We start from the raw sequence: 20,150 nt of genomic DNA, 5'->3' as shown, positions 1-20,150 counted from the left end.
GGCTGACTGCAAATTACAGTCATGCAAACAGAAAACCTTTTTGAGATACTTGATTTTTTTTTTTTTTTACCCTTGAGCTTTGAAAATTGGTTTAATCTCTGGAGAATGAATAACTGTTTAAAACCTATCAGCATAGCCTTCCTCTGTCTAATTCAGTCTATCCCTTCATTCTCTCAGTCCATTTCCTTCCTCCCCATTGACTTGCTCCAATTCATTACGTGTTCTGTGTTTATTATTGCACCCTCTCTGCCCTGACTAGGGAACAGGAGAGCTCTGCAGAACCTCTCCCATTATACCCCCCAAACAGTAGCACCAAAGTGCAGCTCCCTTGCCTACAAGGTGCTGAGTTGCACTTGGTGCATGCCTGTAAGGGGTGTGGCTACACAGGCATGTGGCTTAGAGGGAACACTGATGGGAACTGTACCTTTCCAATTAAGGATGTAACTTTTGTGTGTTAAATACTATAAGGTTCAGATTTTGTCACGGTTATTTTTAGTAAAAATAACCGACAGGTTGTGGGCAATAAACAAAACTTCATGGGAGTCGTGACCTGTGTATGACTTCTGTTAAGTATAACGGGGAGAAAGAGTTGGAAGGAATGAAAGCTGGAACACTGCAGCCTTAGGGGGTGGGAGGCACAGCCTTGGCTACAGCCCTGGCCAAAGCCGTGGGATTGGGGAGGGCGCGCAGCCCAGGTCCCAGTGCGGGGGGCCACAGCCCCAGCCAAAGCTGTGGGGGTGGGATTGCACAGCCCCAGCATCTGCCACAGCTGCGAGGGGAATCCATGACTAAATCATATCCTTAATAATAACAAATTTAATAAGGAATGCTGTCTAATGATATTCTTTTAAATAAACTATGCCCCAGGTGGCTTGACACAAAATATGTCCATAAATCCCAACTTTGTGTATGTACAACTTAGCTAAATTCTGTGTTAAATTTTGTCATAAAAAAACCTCTTGCAGGCTGAGCCATTGTATGCTAATTTATTTTTTGTCTGATTGCATTTCCCCCCAGCCATATTATAAAATCCTGTAAGGGGTGTGTGTAAGTGAAAGAGATAATAGTTGAGATGACCATGAGATGGTCGAGTTCAGGATCCTGACACAAGGAAGAAAGGAGAGCAGCAGAATACGGACCCTGGACTTCAGAAAAGCAGACTTTGACTCCCTCAGGGAACAGATGGGCAGGATCCCCTGGGAGAATAACATGAGGGGGAAAGGAGTCCAGGAGAGCTGGCTGTATTTTAAAGAATCCTTATTGCGGTTGCAGGAACAAACCATCCCGATGTATAGAAAGAATAGTAAATATGGCAGGCGACCAGCTTGGCTTAACAGTGAAATCCTTGCTGATCTTAAACGCAAAAAAGAAGCTTACAAGAAGTGGAAGATTGGACAAATGACCAGGGAGGAGTATAAAAATATTGCTCAGGCATGCAGAAGTGAAATCAGGAAGGCCAAATCACACTTGGAGTTGCAGTTAGCAAGAGATGTTAAGAGTAACAAGAAGGGTTTCTTCGGGTATGTTAGCAACAAGAAGAAAGTCCAGGAAAGTGTGGGCCCCTTACTGAATGAGGGAGGCAACCTAGTGACCGAGGATGTGGAAAAAGCTAATGTACTCAACAATTTTTTTGCCTCTGTCTTCACGAACAAGGTCAGCTCCCAGATTGCTGCACTGGGCAGTACAGTATGGGGAGAAGGTGACCAGCCCTCTGTGGAGAAAGAAGTGGTTTGGGACTATTTAGAAAAACTGGACGTGCATAAGTCCATGGGGCCGGATGCGCTGCATCCGAGGGTGCTAAAGGAGTTAGCGGGTGAGATTGCAGAGCCATTAGCCATTATTTTTGAAAACTCATGGCGATCGGGGAAGGTCCCAGATGACTGGAAAAAGGCTAATGTAGTGCCCATCTTTAAAAAAGGGAAGAAGGAGGATCCGGGGAACTACAGGCCAGTCAGCCTCACCTCAGTCCCTGGAAAAATCATGGAGCAGGTCCTCAAGGAATCAATTATGAAACATTTAGAGGAGAGGAAAGTGATCAGGAACAGTCAGCATGGATTCACGAAGGGGAAGTCGTGCCTGACTAACCTAATTGCCTTCTATGATGAGATAAGTGGCTCTGTGGATGAGGGGAAAGCAGTGGATGTGTTATTCCTTGACTTTAGCAAAGCTTTTGATACCATCTCCCACAGTATTCTTGCCGCCAAGTTAAAGAAGTATGGGCTGGATGAATGGACTGTAAGGTGGATAGAAAGCTGGCTAGATCGTCGGGCTCAACGGGTAGTGATCAACAGCTCCATGTCTAGTTGGCAGCTGGTTTCAAGCGGAGTGCCCCAAGGGTCGGTCCTGGGGCCGGTTTTGTTTAATATCTTTATTAATGATCTGGAGGATGCTGTGGACTGCACTCTCAGCAAGTTTGCAGATGACACTAAACTAGGAGGTGTGGTAGATACGCTAGAGGGTAGGGATCGGATACAGAGGGACCTAGACAAATTAGAGGATTGGTCCAAAAAAAACCTGATGAGGTTCAACAAGGACAAGTGCAGAGTCCTGCACTTAGGACAGAAGAATCCCCTGCACTGCTACAGACTAGGGACCGAATGGCTAGGTAGCAGTTCTGCAGAAAAGGACCTAGGGGTCACAGTGGACGAGAAGCTGGATATGAGTCAACAGTGTGCTCTTGTTGCCAAGAAGGCTAACGGCATTTTGGGCTGTATAAGTAGGGGCATTGCCAGCAGATCGAGGAACGTGATCGTTCCCCTTTATTCGACATTGGTGAGGCCTCATCTGGAATACTGTGTCCAGTTTTGGGCCCCACACTACAAGAAGGATGTGGAAAAATTGGAGAGTCCAACGGAGGGCAACAAAAATGATTAGGGGTCTGGAGCACATGACTTATGAGGAGAGGCTGAGGGAACTGGGATTGTTTAGTCTCCAGAAGAGAAGAATGAGGGGGGATTTGATAGCAGCCTTCAACTACCTGAAGGGGGGTTCCAAAGAGGATGGAGCTCGGCTGTTCTCAGTGGTGGCAGATGATAGAACAAGGAGCAATGGTCTCAAGTTGCAGTGGGGGAGGTCCAGGTTGGATATTAGGAAACAGTATTTCACTAGGAGGGTGGTGAAGCAATGGAATGTGTTACCTAGGGAGGTGGTGGAGTCTCCTTCCTTGGAGATTTTTAAGGCCCGGCTTGACAAAGCCCTGGCTGGGATGATTTAGTTGGGAATTGGTCCTGCTTTGAGCAAGGGGTTGGACTAGATGACCTCTTGAGGTCCCTTCCAACCCTGATATTCTATGATTCTATTTAGTGCTCACATAAACTTAATGGTATCTCTATCATGTCTTAAACTTGCTAAGTAATTTTACAAGTTGGAAATACAAATGAGCATTCAGTTGTATGCCTAGTGCTGGTGTCTAAAATGGGCACACCTCTTCTTAACCCTTTCTTTTAATGTGAGAGCAAGTGAATACTGATTTACTATGGGTGGGAGCCTCATGCCACGTTTATTTAAAATGGTGTACAATGTATGCAGATGTACCATGCCCATACTAGCCATGTATATCTCTGCACTTGTTAAAGTATGTACTGTGTAGAGCAGTGGTTTTCAAACTTTTTTTTTCTGGTGACCAATTTGAAGAAAATTGTTGATGTCCGTGACCCAACGGGGCTGGGGATGAGGAGTTTGGGGTGTGGGAGGGGTTCAGGGCTGGGGCAGAGGGTTGGAGTGAGGGCTCTGGGGTGGGGTTGTGAATGAGGACTTCAGGGTGTGGGAGAGGGCTGTAGGGTGGGGCAGGGGTTTGGGGCCCGGGGTTACCTCAGGTGGTTCCCAGTCAGCTGTGCAGCGGGGGTGCTAAGGCATGCTTCCTGCCTGTCCTGGCACCATGGACTGCGTTGCGCCCCGGAAGTGACTGGCAGCTGGTCTGGCTTCTAAGCGGAGGCGCACAAGTGGCTCCACGTGGCTCTCGTCCGCAGGCATTGCCCCCCAGATCCTATTGGCTGGGAACCAGCCAATGGGAGTGCGGATCCGGTGCTCAGGACGGGGGCAGCACGTGGAGCCCCATTGCCCCCCTGCCTAGGAGCTGGACCTGCTGCTGGCCGCATCCAGGGTGCAGCGCAGTATCAGAACAGGTAGGGACTAACCTGCTTCAGCCGGGCAGCACCGCTGATGGGATTTTTAACAGCCTGGTCGCAGGTGCTGACCAGAGCTGCTGCAACCCAGTACTGGGTCGCGACCCACAGTTTGAAAACCAGTGGTGAAGAGAATGCTTCTAAAGATCTTTTTTGGGTATAGGTCCCTGACAGCAATTAGAATGAAACAAGTTTAGCTACACTTCAGCTGTCTGATTTGTGCATGTAGTGTAGGGGAGATGGAAGAAGCCTGCTATTAGGCTTCATCTTTATTGGCCATTTAACTGCCTTGTTTGAAGCATCAGGTATCAGTAGTAAAACAGCGTGTGAACATATCCAGGGGCTAGTGCTGTCCTAGACTTATACTTGTGAGAGGCCCATGCCCTTTGCTGTAAAAGGCAAACAGGCTATGAACTAGTTTTCCCATTACAGGGAAATACTCAAACGGAAGCATCAGCCATGCTTGCTTTTTATCCTATTCCTAGCTGGAGCTGCTTTTCCCTCTCTGGGCAGAAAGCAAATCAGATCCAGGCTTCAGCTTTGGAGGGTTGCCCCACAGGTCAAGATGCTTTACTGAATTCCTGAAGTACATGCTTTTTGTGGGGTTGACAGATTAATTTTTCCACTGCAGTGTGTTGTGTTGTATCTGGCCAATGAAAGGATGTTGACTGCGGTTTAACAATGGGACTTATTTGTTTGGAGAGCAGTGAGGAAAAGGTTTCAACACGTGTCTTGTATTTGGTTGCTTTTTCAACAAGAAAGATATCGCTATGCACATAGGGTGTTTTTGTAACCTTTCTGAAACCTAATCCTAAACCTAAACCTAATCCGTTACACCTTACACAAGTGCACCTGGGCCATAGGGATAAGTATTTTGCTATGTAACTGTGCTGGACTGTTAAAAACTAATTCAAAGGCTCACATAAAATCCTAGAGCCAAGAAGGAATATTCTACCATAGTCTTTCTAATGCAATCCTTCAGCTAAGAAGTACTTCTGAAGAAGTTGTATGCAGTCCTAGTGTTACTGATTGCTATAATGAAAGGCCAAAAGATCTAAAAAGATTGTTCAAAAAAAATCTTTCCACATACCTTAAAAGATGGTATTCAATAGATATGCTTTAGGAAATGGAGACAAAAGCATATTTAACTCTTAATTTTGCCCTTGTTCTATGCGAATAACTGTAAAAGCCACATTCTTTTCCAACAGATTTACCTGGTAGATGTTTAGCAGGCAGCTGACAAGTGACCCTTGAAAATGACATTTTGGATACTGTACTCATTTTAATATTGGCCTGTAGAATGTGGATAAGGGGAGCCTAATCAAATGTATGTTCAGTTAGGCTGGTACAGGGGAGATTAACTCTCTATTGGAGAGTGACCCTTTGTATGCTAGACCCATCAGGTGAAGCTGTGAATTTTCTGACTTCTAAAAGGGGTGTGGGAGACCAAACATTAAGCTGTACCTGGACCCTGGATGGAAGAACTCCTCGTGACTAGCCTTTATGAGACACCAATGTTGTCTCTGACTCATCTACTGTATCTGATGTATGCGGTATTCCATTGTTTCTAATGTGCATGTTAGGTTTTTGCATTTCAATCCTTACATTTTTTCCGTGCAGTTTTTTAGCAAATTTCCTGTCTTCACGCTTCTAAGTAGAATATCTGGGTTCTCACAGTCAGAACATGATGATCATGAAGATAAAACTCAAGCCACACAAGAAGGAAACTAGCTCAGTTTTCTGAAGGCCAGATGGAATTCTAAAAATTGAGTCCTGTCCAGCCTAATGTGATTTCTGACCTCTTCATTTATGTGTACTTGTTTACCAGGCTAAGTACTAGGTTTTACCAACAGTCCAGAATTTATAGAGGTTTAAATTTGCACAATTGGTTGAGAGGCAGGCCCAGAGACCCAGCACAGAGGGACATGGTGAAGCTAGGCAGTGGGACCCAAAATACCAGTCACAGAAGTCTGATGTACCAGTACTACCAGGCGTATAAATGTGTAGGGACCACTGTACTAACAAAATGAGTAAACGGAGCCAAAACACCAGTGTTGTAGGGTTCATACGTGTAGTTATGTTTGGACTTGTACCTTACAGGTCATTGCAAATATCAACATGTGTAGAAACTTCTGCCTTTACAATTAATAGCACAAGAACCAAATGCTAAGAGCTCTTGCTTCCAAACTCAGTGCTTTCTACCTACTGTGCAAGAGTTCTTTCTCCCGTGTGTAGGGTAGTGGAAGGAATTGTCAGAGATATGATCCTGTGGGATGACCAGTCTTGGGACTCATGTAACTTGCTGTCAATAGACAGATCAAGAAAAGCCTCTGTATCTCATCTGCAACAAGGGCCTTTTATAAATGTTTTTTTAGAATAGACACCTAACTGAGATTCTTGAAATAATCCTCTTTCAGTATCCAACAACTTTGTAACAGATGGCGAGCTTCAATGGAGCTTTTTGATGTAATGCTTTGTTTGAGTTTCAAATTATTCATTAGCGACAACATGTGTGCACATAAAATATATACATAGTATAGCGAGAAATTAAATCCTGGATTTCCGAAGGCAAAAGATGATGATGATGAAGGTATTCATGCATCATCATCATCATCATTTTCTTCAGTCCCTTCCATCCAAAATACTTACAAAGTTATGTGATAGGGATAATCCACACTGCCCCACTGAAATGCAGCCACACTAGGGTAGATCATGGCAACCAGCTGGTGAACAGCATTGTGCACAATAATGAGGGAGGAGGAATTTGCAAAAGACTCTGTTGCAAACTTCTGTTCCTAGGAAGAGTTAAAAGGGTTCTAATGCCTTTGCAGAGTTGATAGAACATTGGGTTTTAAGGTCTTACCCAAAAGAATCATGCATGATCTACTGCATGAAATTTAATGTATCTACTTTAAGAAGATAAAGGGCTGAGTTGACCTTTCTAGGACTGGAACCTGTAGTTTCAGAGAGCCTAGTTTTTCCAAACATGAGATGAGAAAGGAAGGGTGAAGCATCTTTGAACTAAATAGCATAATATTTAGAAGCTAAATTAATGAAGTTTCTAAAACCCACATGGGGAAGAAAAGCTCAATAGAATCCCCACTTGCATGAAACAAATCATGAAAGTAATAAGTATTTTTTTTTTTAAAAAACTGATTTAATTTCTGAAAAATAGTTTTAATTTTTATTGGAATTTTTAGATGCTTAGACGTCATTAAGTTTGCTTTTCATGTTTTAGGATGAAAGTTTTAGATACCAAACATACTGTACGGCCTGTAGAAAAACCTTGATTAAATCTGTGCCTGGCCATTGACTTTTGGGCTGTGGAGATTAATCGAGTATAGATGGACACCTAAAAACCATTCGTTCAGAAAGTAAAAAGAGGACTGCATTCAAAAGAATACTTCCCTGGTTTGAGTCTCACCTCCTCTTTGCTCTAATGGAAGAGTTCACTCTGACAGCCATTAGCAGGAGAGACTGTATCCAAAAAGAGGATAGATTTGAATTCCCCTTGTTGGCTAGAGGTTTGAAGACTAGGATCTTGATTCCCAGGGATAGATTGTCTACAGGATCTCCCCCTAAGTTTAGAGCCCTGTGCGGCTACAAAATTTGTATCCACATCCAGTCCGCAAACATGGTCCACGGATATCTGTGGATATAAAGCGGATAGCTCAGATTTGCAGGGCTCTACCTATGTCTGAGAGAAATCTTTATAGTAATGATAGATTGAAATGTCATTTTCAAATAACATATTAGAAAACACATTTCAGATCTGTCTCTTTTGATAAGCAATTCTTGGTTTTAAACCAGTTTTTTTTTCCTTCTCAGCCACCTATTAGCAGTGCAGAATGGTTTAAAAAGCTATCGTGTCTTAATGTCAAAATACTAGCCTTTTGGGGATTTTATTTATTTCACAGTTTCTGTATCTTTCAAACTTTTTCTATAAATGTGTGAGAGTAGGGTCAGGGGATAGAGAAGTTGTTTATTTGCAAAGTATGTGTGAGGACAGTATGAGTATCCAACATTTCAACCAAATGTGATAGCTAGCTAGAGTAATGGTAATAAGTGTAATGTTTTATGATATATTAAACTCAGGTTTGATATTAAAATAGAGGCTGTTGTGTGACAAAAATGTATCTCTATTTAGACAGTGGTAGTCTAATTTTAAAATGTTAGTGCTTCATAGCATGTTATTGAAGATGGTGTGTTTTTTTTAAATGTAATGTAGTAAGTAAATATTCTAAAATCTTTATAGAGAAGTGGGGTGGGGCAATGTTTTTTGTGAGAACTGTCAGATTTGTAAATTAGTATTATGCTGTATTCTATCACTGATTAGCTAGAAAAAGCCTAGATTGACAAAGGACTGTGTTAAGGTGAATAGAGAAGAGCTCCAATTCTCTTCAATGACATCTGAATTGTGGGGGATTAATACACTTAGGATTCTTGAAAGAGGAGAGAATTTTTTTCTACTTTGGCACTAGTTGGGGAAACCACTAGGATTCTAGAGCCCATGAGAACCCAAAGCAATCATACCAGAACAGTGCAGAAGCTAAAAGGCTTTTGTTATTGTGAAATAATGGTAATATGGAACCTTATTGCACTGTGACTTAGGCTGTGTCTACACTGCCACTTTCAGTGCTAAAATTTTAGTTTTTCAGGGGTGTGAAAAACCACCCCCTTGAGTGACAAAAGTTTTAGTGCTGAAAAGCTCCAGTATAGACAGCGCTTTATCTCTGGGAACCACGCTTTACCCTTCATTTGGGGTGGGTTTTTTTTATTGCTGGGAGAGCTCTCCCCCAGTGATAAAGCGTGTCTGCACTGCCCACGTCACAGTACTGCCGCAGCACTTACTATAGCTCTTTGCATCTTCCCTATCATTTCCTTTTTATTTTTCTTTAAGCAACCTTGTCATAACTATAAAGGGAAGGGTAACAACCCTCCTGTACACAATACTATAAAATCCCTCCTGGCCAGAGGCACCAAAATCCTTTTACCTGTAAAGGGTTAAGAAGCTCAGGTAACCTGGCTGACACCTGACCCAAAGGACCAATAAGGGGACAAGATACTTTCAAATCTTTGGGGTTAGGGGGGAAGGCTTTTGTTTGTGCTCTTTGTTTTGGTGGCGTTTCGCTCTTGGGACTAAGAGGGACCAGACATCAAACCATGTTCTCCAAATGTTTCTGAACAAGTCTCTCATATTTCAAACTTGTGAGTAACAGCCAGGCAAGGCGTATTAGTTTATCTTTGTTTTCTCAACTTGTGAATGTTCCCTTTGCTAGAGGGAGGTTTATCCCTGTTTTTGTTGTAACTTTGAAACTAAGGCTAGAGAGGGTTCCTCTGGCTCTTTCAATCTGATTACTCAGTAAAGTTATTTTCCATCCTGATTTTACAGAGATGATTTTTACCTTTTCTTTTTAATAAAATCCTGCTTTTAAAAACCTGACTGATTTTTCCATTGTCCAAAGACCCAGGGGTCTGTGTCTTTGATCACTTTATAATCAATCGGTTAGTATATTATTCTCAAGCCTCCCCGGGAAAGAGGGTGTAAGGACTTGGGGGGATATTTTGGGGGAAGAGGAACTCCATGTGGTCCTTTCCCTGTTTCTTGTTAAATCACTTGGTGGTGGCAGCGTACTAGGTTTTAACCTAAACTGGTAGAAATAAGCTTAGGGGGCTTTCATGCGGGTCCCCACATCTGTACCCTAGAGTTCAGAGTGTGGAAAGAACCCTGACACATCTCTTTTTCCAGCCAGCTTTATCATCCTATTTTCACTGTTCCTATGATGCTACTCTCTGAATCTTGCCTTTTGGAGTGTTGACAAATTGACAAGGGTCCTGCTTCCAGACAGGCAGTTGTGTTTATGGAGAGCAGTCAGACCAACATGGGACTGGGTGTTGACGATGGGCCTTGTTCATCTTTGAGATACAGCTCACAACTTCAGAGTTGTCAACTCCAAAGATGCTGCTTTATGTACAGAAGATGGGATTACTCAGAACACTTCTCCACTGAATGATGTGATCATTTATTAGTGTTTCTTTTTTTAATCAATTGAGATATTGCAGTTTGAGTTTTAAAGCCAGATCTTGCAGCCCTCAGTTCAGTGGATTACTCATGTGCACATCAGTATTCAACATTGTATTTAGGTTCTTTTCAGCTGTGCCAGGGTATATGTACTTCTATTATATGCCAGTATAGGGACTACAGCTTGCATCTTCCTTCTGGCACCTCTGAAGAGATACTTTCACCTATCTTCCATATCTCTGGAGATGTATAATTGACCCACTCCAACCTTCCTTGTGTTTGCCTGCTAACCCTCCCACTGAGGCATACTGCTGCTTTTCATAGCTTTCAGCAACTCATCATCTGCCTAATGTTTCAAGTGAAAACCTTGGAAAAAGATGGTACAGTCAAGAAATCAGACATTTTTCTTTTAATTCTCTAGGATTTTTCCCCTTTATACGTGACCTCTCTCAATGCTTCTAAATTCACTTGTTGTCTAAAGGGACAGATAATGGAGGGACCTCATCTGGTAGCACATCAGGAATTCCTCCCAGCGCTCCTGCTGGGAGTTCTAAGACTGCCGCAAGGAACCTGGGGACCTCGGGTGGAGAGAAGGAGGAAGGAAAGAAAGTCAGACGTCAGTGGGAATCATGGAGCACAGAGGATAAGAATACCTTCTTCGAGGGACTTTATGAGGTGTGTATATGGAGGAAGAAGAAAGGCAGGCAGCTGGCCTGGTGCTTCTTATGGATCCCGTGCTTGGCTGGCTTGGTTTTATGTTTAAATGAAAACTTGATTTGGGAGTTTGTAGAGGATGACATTTCAAATTAGTTTAAGTGCACATATTCTGTATACAAGTGAGCACAACTGGCTGCACAATGCATGTGAACCATAGAATCATAAGAAGGTAGGGCTGGAAGGGACCTTGAGAAGTCAAGTCCATCTTCTTGCACTGAGGCAGAACCAAAGCTATCTGCTTAAAAAAATCAGGCACTGTAAAGCTAGAAGAAGAAATCAGTTTACTATATGCATGCAATCCCCAAACTTCATATTTTCTTACCTTGTCCATAGAATTTGTACATGTTTTGAGGTTGTCTATTAAAATAAAGTTCCTGTCTCCAGATGTAATGGACAAGGTTGCATCATTCCTGTGCAATGCTAAGGCCATTTCTCTATTTTATTCCATCTGCCTGAAAAAGCAAAAGGTTAAATCCTTAGCAGGAACTTCTTAATAGATGTGGAGAGTCCTGTGGCACCTTTAAGACTAACAGATGTATTGGAGCATAAGCGTCAGGCGTCTGATGAAGTGGGTATTCCCCCACGAAAGCTTATGCTCCAATACATCTGTTAGTCTTAAAGGTGCCACAGGACTCTGTTGCTTTTTACAGATCCAGACTAACACGGCTACCCCTCTGATACTTAATAGATGTGAGCATTCCATAATGAACACAGAAGCCCCGACAATGAAATCATGTGATTAGTATTTTATTTTTCATTTACAAAATGTCTGTAATGAAAGCACAATTTAAAAGTAGTGTAAATTGTTTCCAATGGGGAAAAATACATATGGTGCCCCCATCCCAACCTTCAGAAATAAAATGTATACAATTGTGCTGCATTATTTTTTTACATGGCAGCATAACCTCAGCTCTTTATTATAGAGTTTTATAGAAGTTAGAAATGGATAACAACTTTGACAGCGAACAACCCTCACACACCAGCTGTCACACAGTCTTAAACTCCTAAACAGGATCTGGCCAGGTCTATAACTGGATAGGAGAAATGGAAAAGCCCTAGCTAGATCATAAAGTCCAGAAGATGATAGTCTGTGTCATTAGATGGGATTCCTCATCCTTTTTATCCTCTGCATTTTTTGTTCCTCAATTGGTTTTGAATCTTATACTTTTTCAGCATGGGAAGGACTTTGAAGCTATTCAGAACAACATTGCTCTGAAGTACAAGAAGAAAGGCAAACCAGCAAGCATGGTGAAGAACAAAGAGCAGGTCCGGCACTTCTACTACCGCACCTGGCACAAGATCTCTAAATATATTGATTTTGATAATGGTGAGTATGCAGTGGGAGTGGATTCCATGACCAGTTCAGAGTCTGGGATAAGTATTCGTTCTGGTGGGAGTACGAGCCCTGTCTTTTAATATCGTCTCAGAGCACAGGAATGGTGAAGATAAGAAAAATAAATATCTGATACTATTAAGATATCGCTGAATACCTTGTACTGTACTTGTCATGGCCACAACTTTTACAAATTTTAAACAAAATATTTTCCAACAGCCGGTTACAAAACAAGACCATTCCTGTTACTAACTCCATGCACCTATAATAAATATTCATATAATAATAAATATTCAAATAAATAGACATCTCTTTAATCAGCAAAAAGCCAGATTAAAAAGATGTCTCTTCCAACATATCCTGGATGTCACTGCTCCAAGGGTTTCGACTTCGTTGATAGACAGCCAGAGTATTATAGCTAATCATGACTTCAGTGATCCCAACTGCTTGGGCCAAGCAAAATCCAGTAAAAAAGCAAAGTGACTGCGTGCTAACATATGGCTGAAATGTTGAACTTTTCTTGCACTTGTCCATTCAATAAACATCTAAGTTACTTTATTTCACTGAATGGACAATCCAAGAATCCTAAGCAATGTATGCTTTTTCCCCTTGTTGGACAGTGGTGGGGAAACCAGATAGCCAAATAACTGGCAATAGTGATTTATACCTGTAACAGTAATTAGTGCGAACTGAGTTCTGAATTCACTTGACTTGTATGTACAGTAACTCCTCACTTAACATTGTAGTTATGTTCCTGAAAAATGTGACTTTAAGCGAATCCAATTTCCCCATAAGAATTAATGTAAACGGGGGTGGGTGTTAGGTTCCAGGGAAACTTTTTTTGCCAGACAAAAGGCATTACATACATTTTAAACAATTTTAAACAAGCAATTTAATACAGGTATTAAAAAGGCTGGCAGCCCCCCTATCAGCTCCCCTATGCCCACTTCCCCCCCAGCGCCTCCTGCCCACCGGTGGACCCCTCAGATCAGCGCCTGCTCCTCCTGCCTGCGGCAATCAGCTGATTTGCGGCATTCGGGAGGCTGGGGGGAGGAGCAAGGACGCGGCGTGTAGCTTCCTCCTCCCTCCCCTGCCTCCTGAATGCCGCAAACCAGCTGATTGCCACGGGCAGGAGGCGGGGGGAAGGCGCTGATCCGCGGGCTCTGCTGGTGGGCAGGACGTGCTGGGAGGGGGGGTGTAGAGGAACTGATAGGGGGCTGCCAGCCATGGACAAAGCAGGCGGACAAACGACGTTATAGCTGAGCATTGCACAAGTTTAAACGAGTATGTTCTGTAATGAAGCAGGGATGTAACATCGAAACTACATTAAGCGAGAGGACGTTAAGTGGGGAGTTACTGTACTTAGTAAAGGTGAAACTAGGGTCCAGGACTGTTTGCTGGTAACCTTGTTTAGATGATGGACTTAAAAAAATGTATCTAGCAAAGTGTGTGAATTCCTAACATTTAATGTCTTTTAACATTCAAAAGAACTAATCAAGAGTGCTTCTTATGTTGAGCAGCAAATACAGGTCCCCTTAGTTTTCATATTCTACTGATCCTGTATTCTAGTTGTACATTATATTCCTGGGGGAATTCTGCGCCAAAAACAAAAAAAATTCTGCCCACAATATTTTAAAATTCAGCATATTTTATTTGTCAAAATAACACAGTATAATCACACCAGTTTTAATTATTTTTGGTCATTTATTTCAAAATACCTGTCAGCCAGTATGTTTAACAATACAGACAACAAAAAAGATTCAGGAAATATTTTTTGACATAGATTCTTTACTAGGCATATTAATACAGAACTCCGAGTAATAATTCATTTAAACTACAATATAGAACCTTATTTCCCACACCCCTCAGAAGCAGTGCAAAGGATTGTGGGAGTCAGGGGTAACAGAGGAGCTGAGAGAGTGGGAAGTAAATTGCTGGGAAGGAGCCCAGGTGTGAACTTGGCGGGGAGGGGAGGGTGTTTAGGTACAAGTGGGAAAAGTATGGAACAGGTGGTTGTGGTGGTGGTGGTGGGTTTTTTTGTTTTTGTTTTTGTTTTTTTTGGGGGGGGGGGGCGGTTAGGGAACTTCCCCCCCATGCAGACCCTGGCTGACCCCTAGTCTCTCCCATTCAGTCAGGCACATCTGCTCCTGTCCCCAGGTGTTCCTGCACCCACATGTGTCCTTGAACCCCCCTGTCCACATGTCCCTCCACTCCCACTCTCACCCCCTCCCTCTGTCCCCATGTGTCCCTGTGCCCCCACCTAGCCACTCCCCTGCCCCAGTCTGTCCTCCCCCACTAGCCCTTATGAGCCCCTGTCTGACTGCCCAGCACCCCACGCTGTCTGTCTCCCCATAGCCCTGGTCTCCTGATCTGGCCTGACAGGTGCTGCAAAGAAGGCAGGCTCTTTCTTTTCCCTCGCTGGCTGGGAGCGGCTGCTGTTCTATTGCCACTGCACCCTCTGGTGGGCAAAAGGCAGAACTGCAGTAACATTTCAACAGAAGCTTTTTTTTCTGCGCAAAAAAATAAAAATATGCTAGGCTCATTAATTATGCACGTGCAGTAGCGCAGAATTCCCTCAGGAGTATATATTGTTACATTTAGAAGGTGGTTAAGTACATTTGCCCTTAAACAGTCTTTTAACTTTTGCCATAATCCCCACAATCAGTTCATCCCATTAATTTTTACAGGTACAACCCACTCTTGTTAAAGAAATGTGCTTGTCTGAGAGAAACAGATAAGATTTTCAGTGCTGATGACCAGTTGCAAATGAAAGTCATTCTGTAGCATGTGTTACAACCTGCTTCTAGGAAAAGCAGAAGAAGCATGTAAAGGCTCTACAGTAAAATCTCTTTAAAAATTGATTGGTCTTGTCCCTAGATTAGGATGTTTAAGAAGATTTCCATTTGTAAAGTACAGTTAGCATAGGTATTCTTCGAGTGTTCTCTCTATACTCAGAAGATGGTCACAGTTTGTGAGATCAAAGAAGTATTAGTTTTTAATTTTAAAATTAAATGACCCTGCAAATCCAGCATTGGAAGAAACCTATCTGCATATAAGTTCAGAAGTCCTTCCAAAGTAGATCCTCAGTTGTGGTCTGGATAAGCAGAAATGAATAAATGAAGGTAAAATACCTAAATCTGCAAGGTATGAAAGCTTCTTAGCTGCCAGTGTAGAGGTTTAAGAATCTGAGGCGCATGTGGCTAAACTTGAGTACAGGTGAAAATGCATATGGCTGAATTTTGGATTTATTGGTAGCCTGCAAATCAAAGAGAATTGCGATTGTCACCGCAGCATCAGGTATAAGTATTTCTTGGTCTGATTTGTATGCCAAAGGATTTTTTTTTTTTTACCACTAGCCATGGATATAAGCTGGAACATGCTACCACAATACAAATAAAATGCCCACACCAATGTATTCTGTTGTTGGAAGAAAAAATTACAGAAATTGACCCAAGAATTAGAAAAAAATACTTACATAAAATTTCAAAATGTACTGATATCTTCTAGAAAACTCAAGTGTGTGTATGTCACTCAACACATAGATGTATGTATGTTGAGTTTTCCAGAAGGCATCAATGTGTCTTGAAACTTAATTTGATTATAGTTATAGACAGCTAACTTAAGTGATGATGGAGTTGTGGGGTAATAGCAAATTGTCACCGCTAATTTGAGTTCATTTTGCTGAAACGTTGTTTGTTGAATTCTGTGAAATCTCTTCTTGGTTTTTGATCCTATATAAAATTGTTGCATTTCACAGATATAAAATCATAGCTCCGAAATACATGCACTTCTCTTACTTAGCATTACTGTGAAATAGGACTTAGGCCTGTCTGCAGTGAGATCTTTGTGTATTGATTATAAATATGTGGATTTTTGTCCCTTTCACTGAGGGTGTTTTTGTTGGAAAGTTACTTGATCTGTTACGGCTCGTGGCATATCTGCAATGAAGGTTCTCTCTCTCTCCCTCTCTCTGTCTCATATCTCACCTGATACCTATTTTATTTTGCAGTGTTTTCTCAAGGGCTGAAAAAATCCTCCCTGGAACTTTATGGCTTAGTCTGTTATGGGGAACTAAGGAAGAAGATTGGGGGCTGTGAGTATGAATTTCCTCAAGTGGTGGAAATTTGTTTTTTGTACTGTAGAATCATGGAGTTCTACCTTGAGGGCTGGGCTTGCCTTGTACTGTTGTGCTTTGGTGGCTTTCAAAATGTCTCCCCATTGTATTCTGGTACAGTTCTGTGTTGTGTAGCTTTCTTAAGGGATTTTTTATTTATTTATTTATTTTTTTCCATAAGAATTTTTTTTTTGGCCAGTCACATGAAATTCCCATTTTTCTTTTAACATAATATTTATTTAGCTTTCTTTATGCAGATAATACAGAAAACACAGGCCTGATTTTATTTTATTCTTCTTCGAGTGCTTGTTCACGTCGATTCCAATCAGGTGTGTGCCCACCGCGTGTGTGGTCATTGGAAACTTTTTCCCTCAGCAGCTCCCATCGGGTCGGTTAGGGAGCCCCCTGGAGTGGCGCCCTCATGGCGCTAAATATATGACCCTGCCAAGCCGACCCCCCTTCAGTTCCTTCTTAGGGTATGTCTACACTACGAGTAGTTCGATTTCACTTAAATCGAATATGTGGAATCGATATTACAAAGTCGAACGTGTGTATCCACACTAAGGACAGTAATTCGACTGTGTGAGTCCACACTAACGGAGCAAGCGTCGACATTGGAAGCGGTGCACTGTGGGCAGCTATCCCACAGTTCCCGCAGTCCCCGCTGCCCATTGGAATTCTGGGTCGAGCCCCCAATGCCTGCTGGGGAAAAAAATGTGTCGAGGGTGGTTTTGGGTAACTGTCGTCATCCAACCGTCACTCCCGCCCTCCCTCCCTGAAAGCGCCAACGGGCAATCAGTTCGCGCACTTTTCTGCTGAGTGACAGTGCAGACGCCACAGCACTGCGAGCATGGAGCCCGCTGCGACCATCGCTGCAGTTATGGCCGTTGTCAACACCTCGCACCTTATCAGCCACATTTTCCAGAGGCAGATGCTGAGAAATTGGACGAGGAGGCTACGGCAGCGCGATGAGGACATGAAGTCTGAGAGTGGCACAGACCTGTCACAAAGCACGGGACCCCGCGCCGTGGATATCATGGTGGCACTGGGTCATGTTGATGCCGTGGAACGGCGATTCTGGGCACGTGAAACAAGCATGGACTGGTGGGACCGCATAGTGCTGCAGGTCTGGGATGAATCCCAGTGGCTGAGAAACTTTCGCATGCGGAAGGGAACTTCCCTTGAACTTTGTGAGTTGCTGTCCCCTGCCCTGAAGCGCAAGGACACCCGGATGCGAGCATCCCTGACTGTCCAGAAGCGAGTGGCCATAGCCCTCTGGAAGCTTGCAACGCCAGACAGCTACCGGTCAGTTGCGAACCACTTTGGCGTGGGCAAATCTACCATGGGGGTTGTTGTGATGCAAGTAGCCAAGGCAATCGTTGATGTACTGCTGTCAAAGGTAGTGACCCTGGGAAACGTGGAGGCGATCATAGATGGCTTCGCCGTGATGGGATTCCCAAAGTGCGGTGGGGCTATAGCTGGAACTCGCATCCCTATCCTGGGACTGGACCACCAGGCCAGCCAGTACATTAACCGAAAGGGCTACTTTTCCATGGTGCTGCAAGCACTGGTGGACCATAGGGGACGTTTTACCAACATCAACGTCGGATGGCCGGGCAAGGTTCATGACGCTCGTGTTTTCAGGAACTCTGGTCTGTTTAGACGGCTGCAGGAAGGTATTTACTTCCCGGACCACAAAATAACTGTTGGGGATGTGGAGATGCCTATAGTGATCCTCGGGGACCCAGCCTATCTGCTAATGCCCTGGCTCATGAAGCCCTATACGGGCGCCCTGGACAGTGAAAAGGAACTCAACTACCGTCTGAGCAAGTGCAGAATGGTGGTGGAGTGTGCTTTTGGCTGTCTCAAGGGGAGATGGAGAAGCTTACTGATTCGCTCTGATCTCAGCGAAACCAATATCCCCATTGTTATAGCAGCTTGCTGTGTGCTCCACAATCTCTGTGAGAGCAAGGGGGAGACCTTTATGGCGGGGTGGGAGGTTGAGGCAAATAGCCTGGCTGCTGATTACGCCCAGCCAGACAGCCGTGCGATTAGAAGAGCCCAGCGGGACGCGCTGTGCATCCGGGAGGCTTTGAAAGCTAGGTTCCTGAGTAAGCAGGGTAACCTGTGACTATTTAGTTTGTTTACAGAGAAGCTGAACCTGCCCCCGTTTCTTTACCCAGTGAATGTTCACGATCCTCTCCAGTTTCATACCCCATTCACCCCCTTCCAACCCACGTTTAAAAATAAAATCACTGAAAATTTGTTAATGAACGTTTTCTTTATTACTGTTTTCGTGGTAAAGTGTTGAAACTGGGACGCAGACTGTGGTGGGGAGCGGGTGTAGTGTAGTGATGCAAAGGACGCTTCTAAACTCGAGGAATGACAGGCTCCTGCTTCTACAGTGGTCCGCACTGGTGGACTGATTGTTTCAACGGAGCCTGCCACCCCTCCTGTTCGGGACTCTGTGTGTGTGGGGGCTATGTGACTTTGTGGCAGGGGGAGGACGGTTACAGATCCGCTGCTGCGTGGCTCTGTGATCCAGGATAAGGACTGCTGCATAAGATCTCTAACCGCACTCCCCCGCCACAAAGTCACATAGCCCCCCCCCCCCCGAAAATGAAAGCCACATCCCAGACTGACCAGGGTGCCTAGTGACTGCACTGTGTGTGTGACCTGCTGCTGAACCTGCCCCCATGTCTGTACCAACCCCCTTCCCCCCCCTTCCAACAGACTGTCCTCTAAAAAACCATGATGGAAACAGTAATTAACAGAAACATATTTTTTATTAGCAACTAGACGGGATGAAACTGGGATGGGGGCTTGGGTGAGGCGGGAAGGAAAGGACTTATCAAATTTTGGGGAATGACTGCCTTCTGCCACTTGAGCAGTCTGCAGGGGTAGAGTGACAGTTTTCACTGACTCTGCAGCCCCTCCTTCTTGGGACTTTATGGCGGGGGACGGTGGTTACAGATAGACTGCAGCGGGGCTCTATCCTCCTGCCTCCGGTCCAGCAGAACATCCACAAGGCGCCGGAGCGTGTCCGTTTGCTCCCTCATTAGTCCAAGCAGCGTTTGAGTCGCCTGCTGGTCTTCCTGCCGCCACCTCTCCTCCCGTTCGCTGTGTGCTCGCTGGTGTTGGGACATGTTCTCCCTCCACTGAGTCTGCAGGGTTGCCTTGGCTCGGGAGCAGCCCATAAGTTCTGAGAACATGTCGTCCCGTGTCCTTTTCTTTCTACGCCTAATCTGCACCAGCCTCTGGGAGTCTGATGACCGGGTAGGTCGGGAGACAGTCACAGCTGTGGGATGGGAAAAAGGGAGTGAATTCCTCAGAAAGATAAATTTTTTTGGTGAACAAAGAAAATAGTATTTCTCTGTGAACAAGACCATTCACAGCACCTATCACATGCGCACTCAGGACAAGGTCGAATTTTCAGCCTTCGCATTCAGTCCCTGCGGTCTTGCAGTGCAGATCACAGAAGCGGAACAGGACAGCAGAATTTGAGTAGCAGGCTGGCATGGTAAGCCGTAGACTTGTGACACCTTAAAACTTTAATAATAGCACTGCCCTACTTTCACGTTCAAAGCAATGCTCCTAGCGTTAGCCAGTTCCTGCTCCCAGCAATCCGGCAAGCATGAACTCTGCCCCTGTCCCACCCCCTCGCGGCTATCCCCGGGAAAGATCCCTCTATGCTGACTCTCTCCCGCCTCCACCGCATGGCTGTAAACCGCCGGTTACAGTTCTGTAAAGGAATAGGCAAGCAGTCCCAATACTAACATTCCCCTAATTCAAAGCAGGTCACCATGAGCGACATCACTCTCATGCGGATTTCAGACAGCG

General features: G+C 44.1%; 1 protein-coding gene across 13 annotated transcripts in view; it reads left to right on the top strand.

The window, feature by feature from the left end:
- Positions 1–20,150, top strand: part of CRAMP1 (cramped chromatin regulator homolog 1) — a 124,818-nt gene that overhangs the window by 8,357 nt on the left and 96,311 nt on the right. For 8 of the 13 annotated variants that reach the window (XR_010591124.1, XR_010591123.1, XR_010591122.1 and 5 more), the window contains 4 exons: positions 10,628–10,821; positions 12,037–12,190; positions 16,206–16,289; positions 16,568–16,639. Coding sequence is in view for 10 of the 13 variants with exons in the window: in XM_065559782.1 (XP_065415854.1) it covers positions 10,628–10,821; positions 12,037–12,190; positions 16,206–16,289; positions 16,568–16,639 (504 nt within the window). In the remaining 3 variants the exon portion in view is untranslated. The remainder of the gene's footprint in view (positions 1–10,627; positions 10,822–12,036; positions 12,191–16,205; positions 16,290–16,567; positions 16,640–20,150) is intronic. The other 5 variants (XM_065559785.1, XM_008173965.4, XM_065559784.1 and 2 more) reach the window with 1 other exon arrangement.

This window comes from Chrysemys picta, chromosome 10 (assembly GCF_011386835.1).
Source record: "Chrysemys picta bellii isolate R12L10 chromosome 10, ASM1138683v2, whole genome shotgun sequence".
In the NCBI taxonomy this organism is placed as follows: Eukaryota; Metazoa; Chordata; order Testudines; family Emydidae; genus Chrysemys; species Chrysemys picta.
The sequence above is the reverse complement of the archived record's forward strand: the minus strand, read 5'-3'. Positions and strand labels throughout refer to the sequence as shown.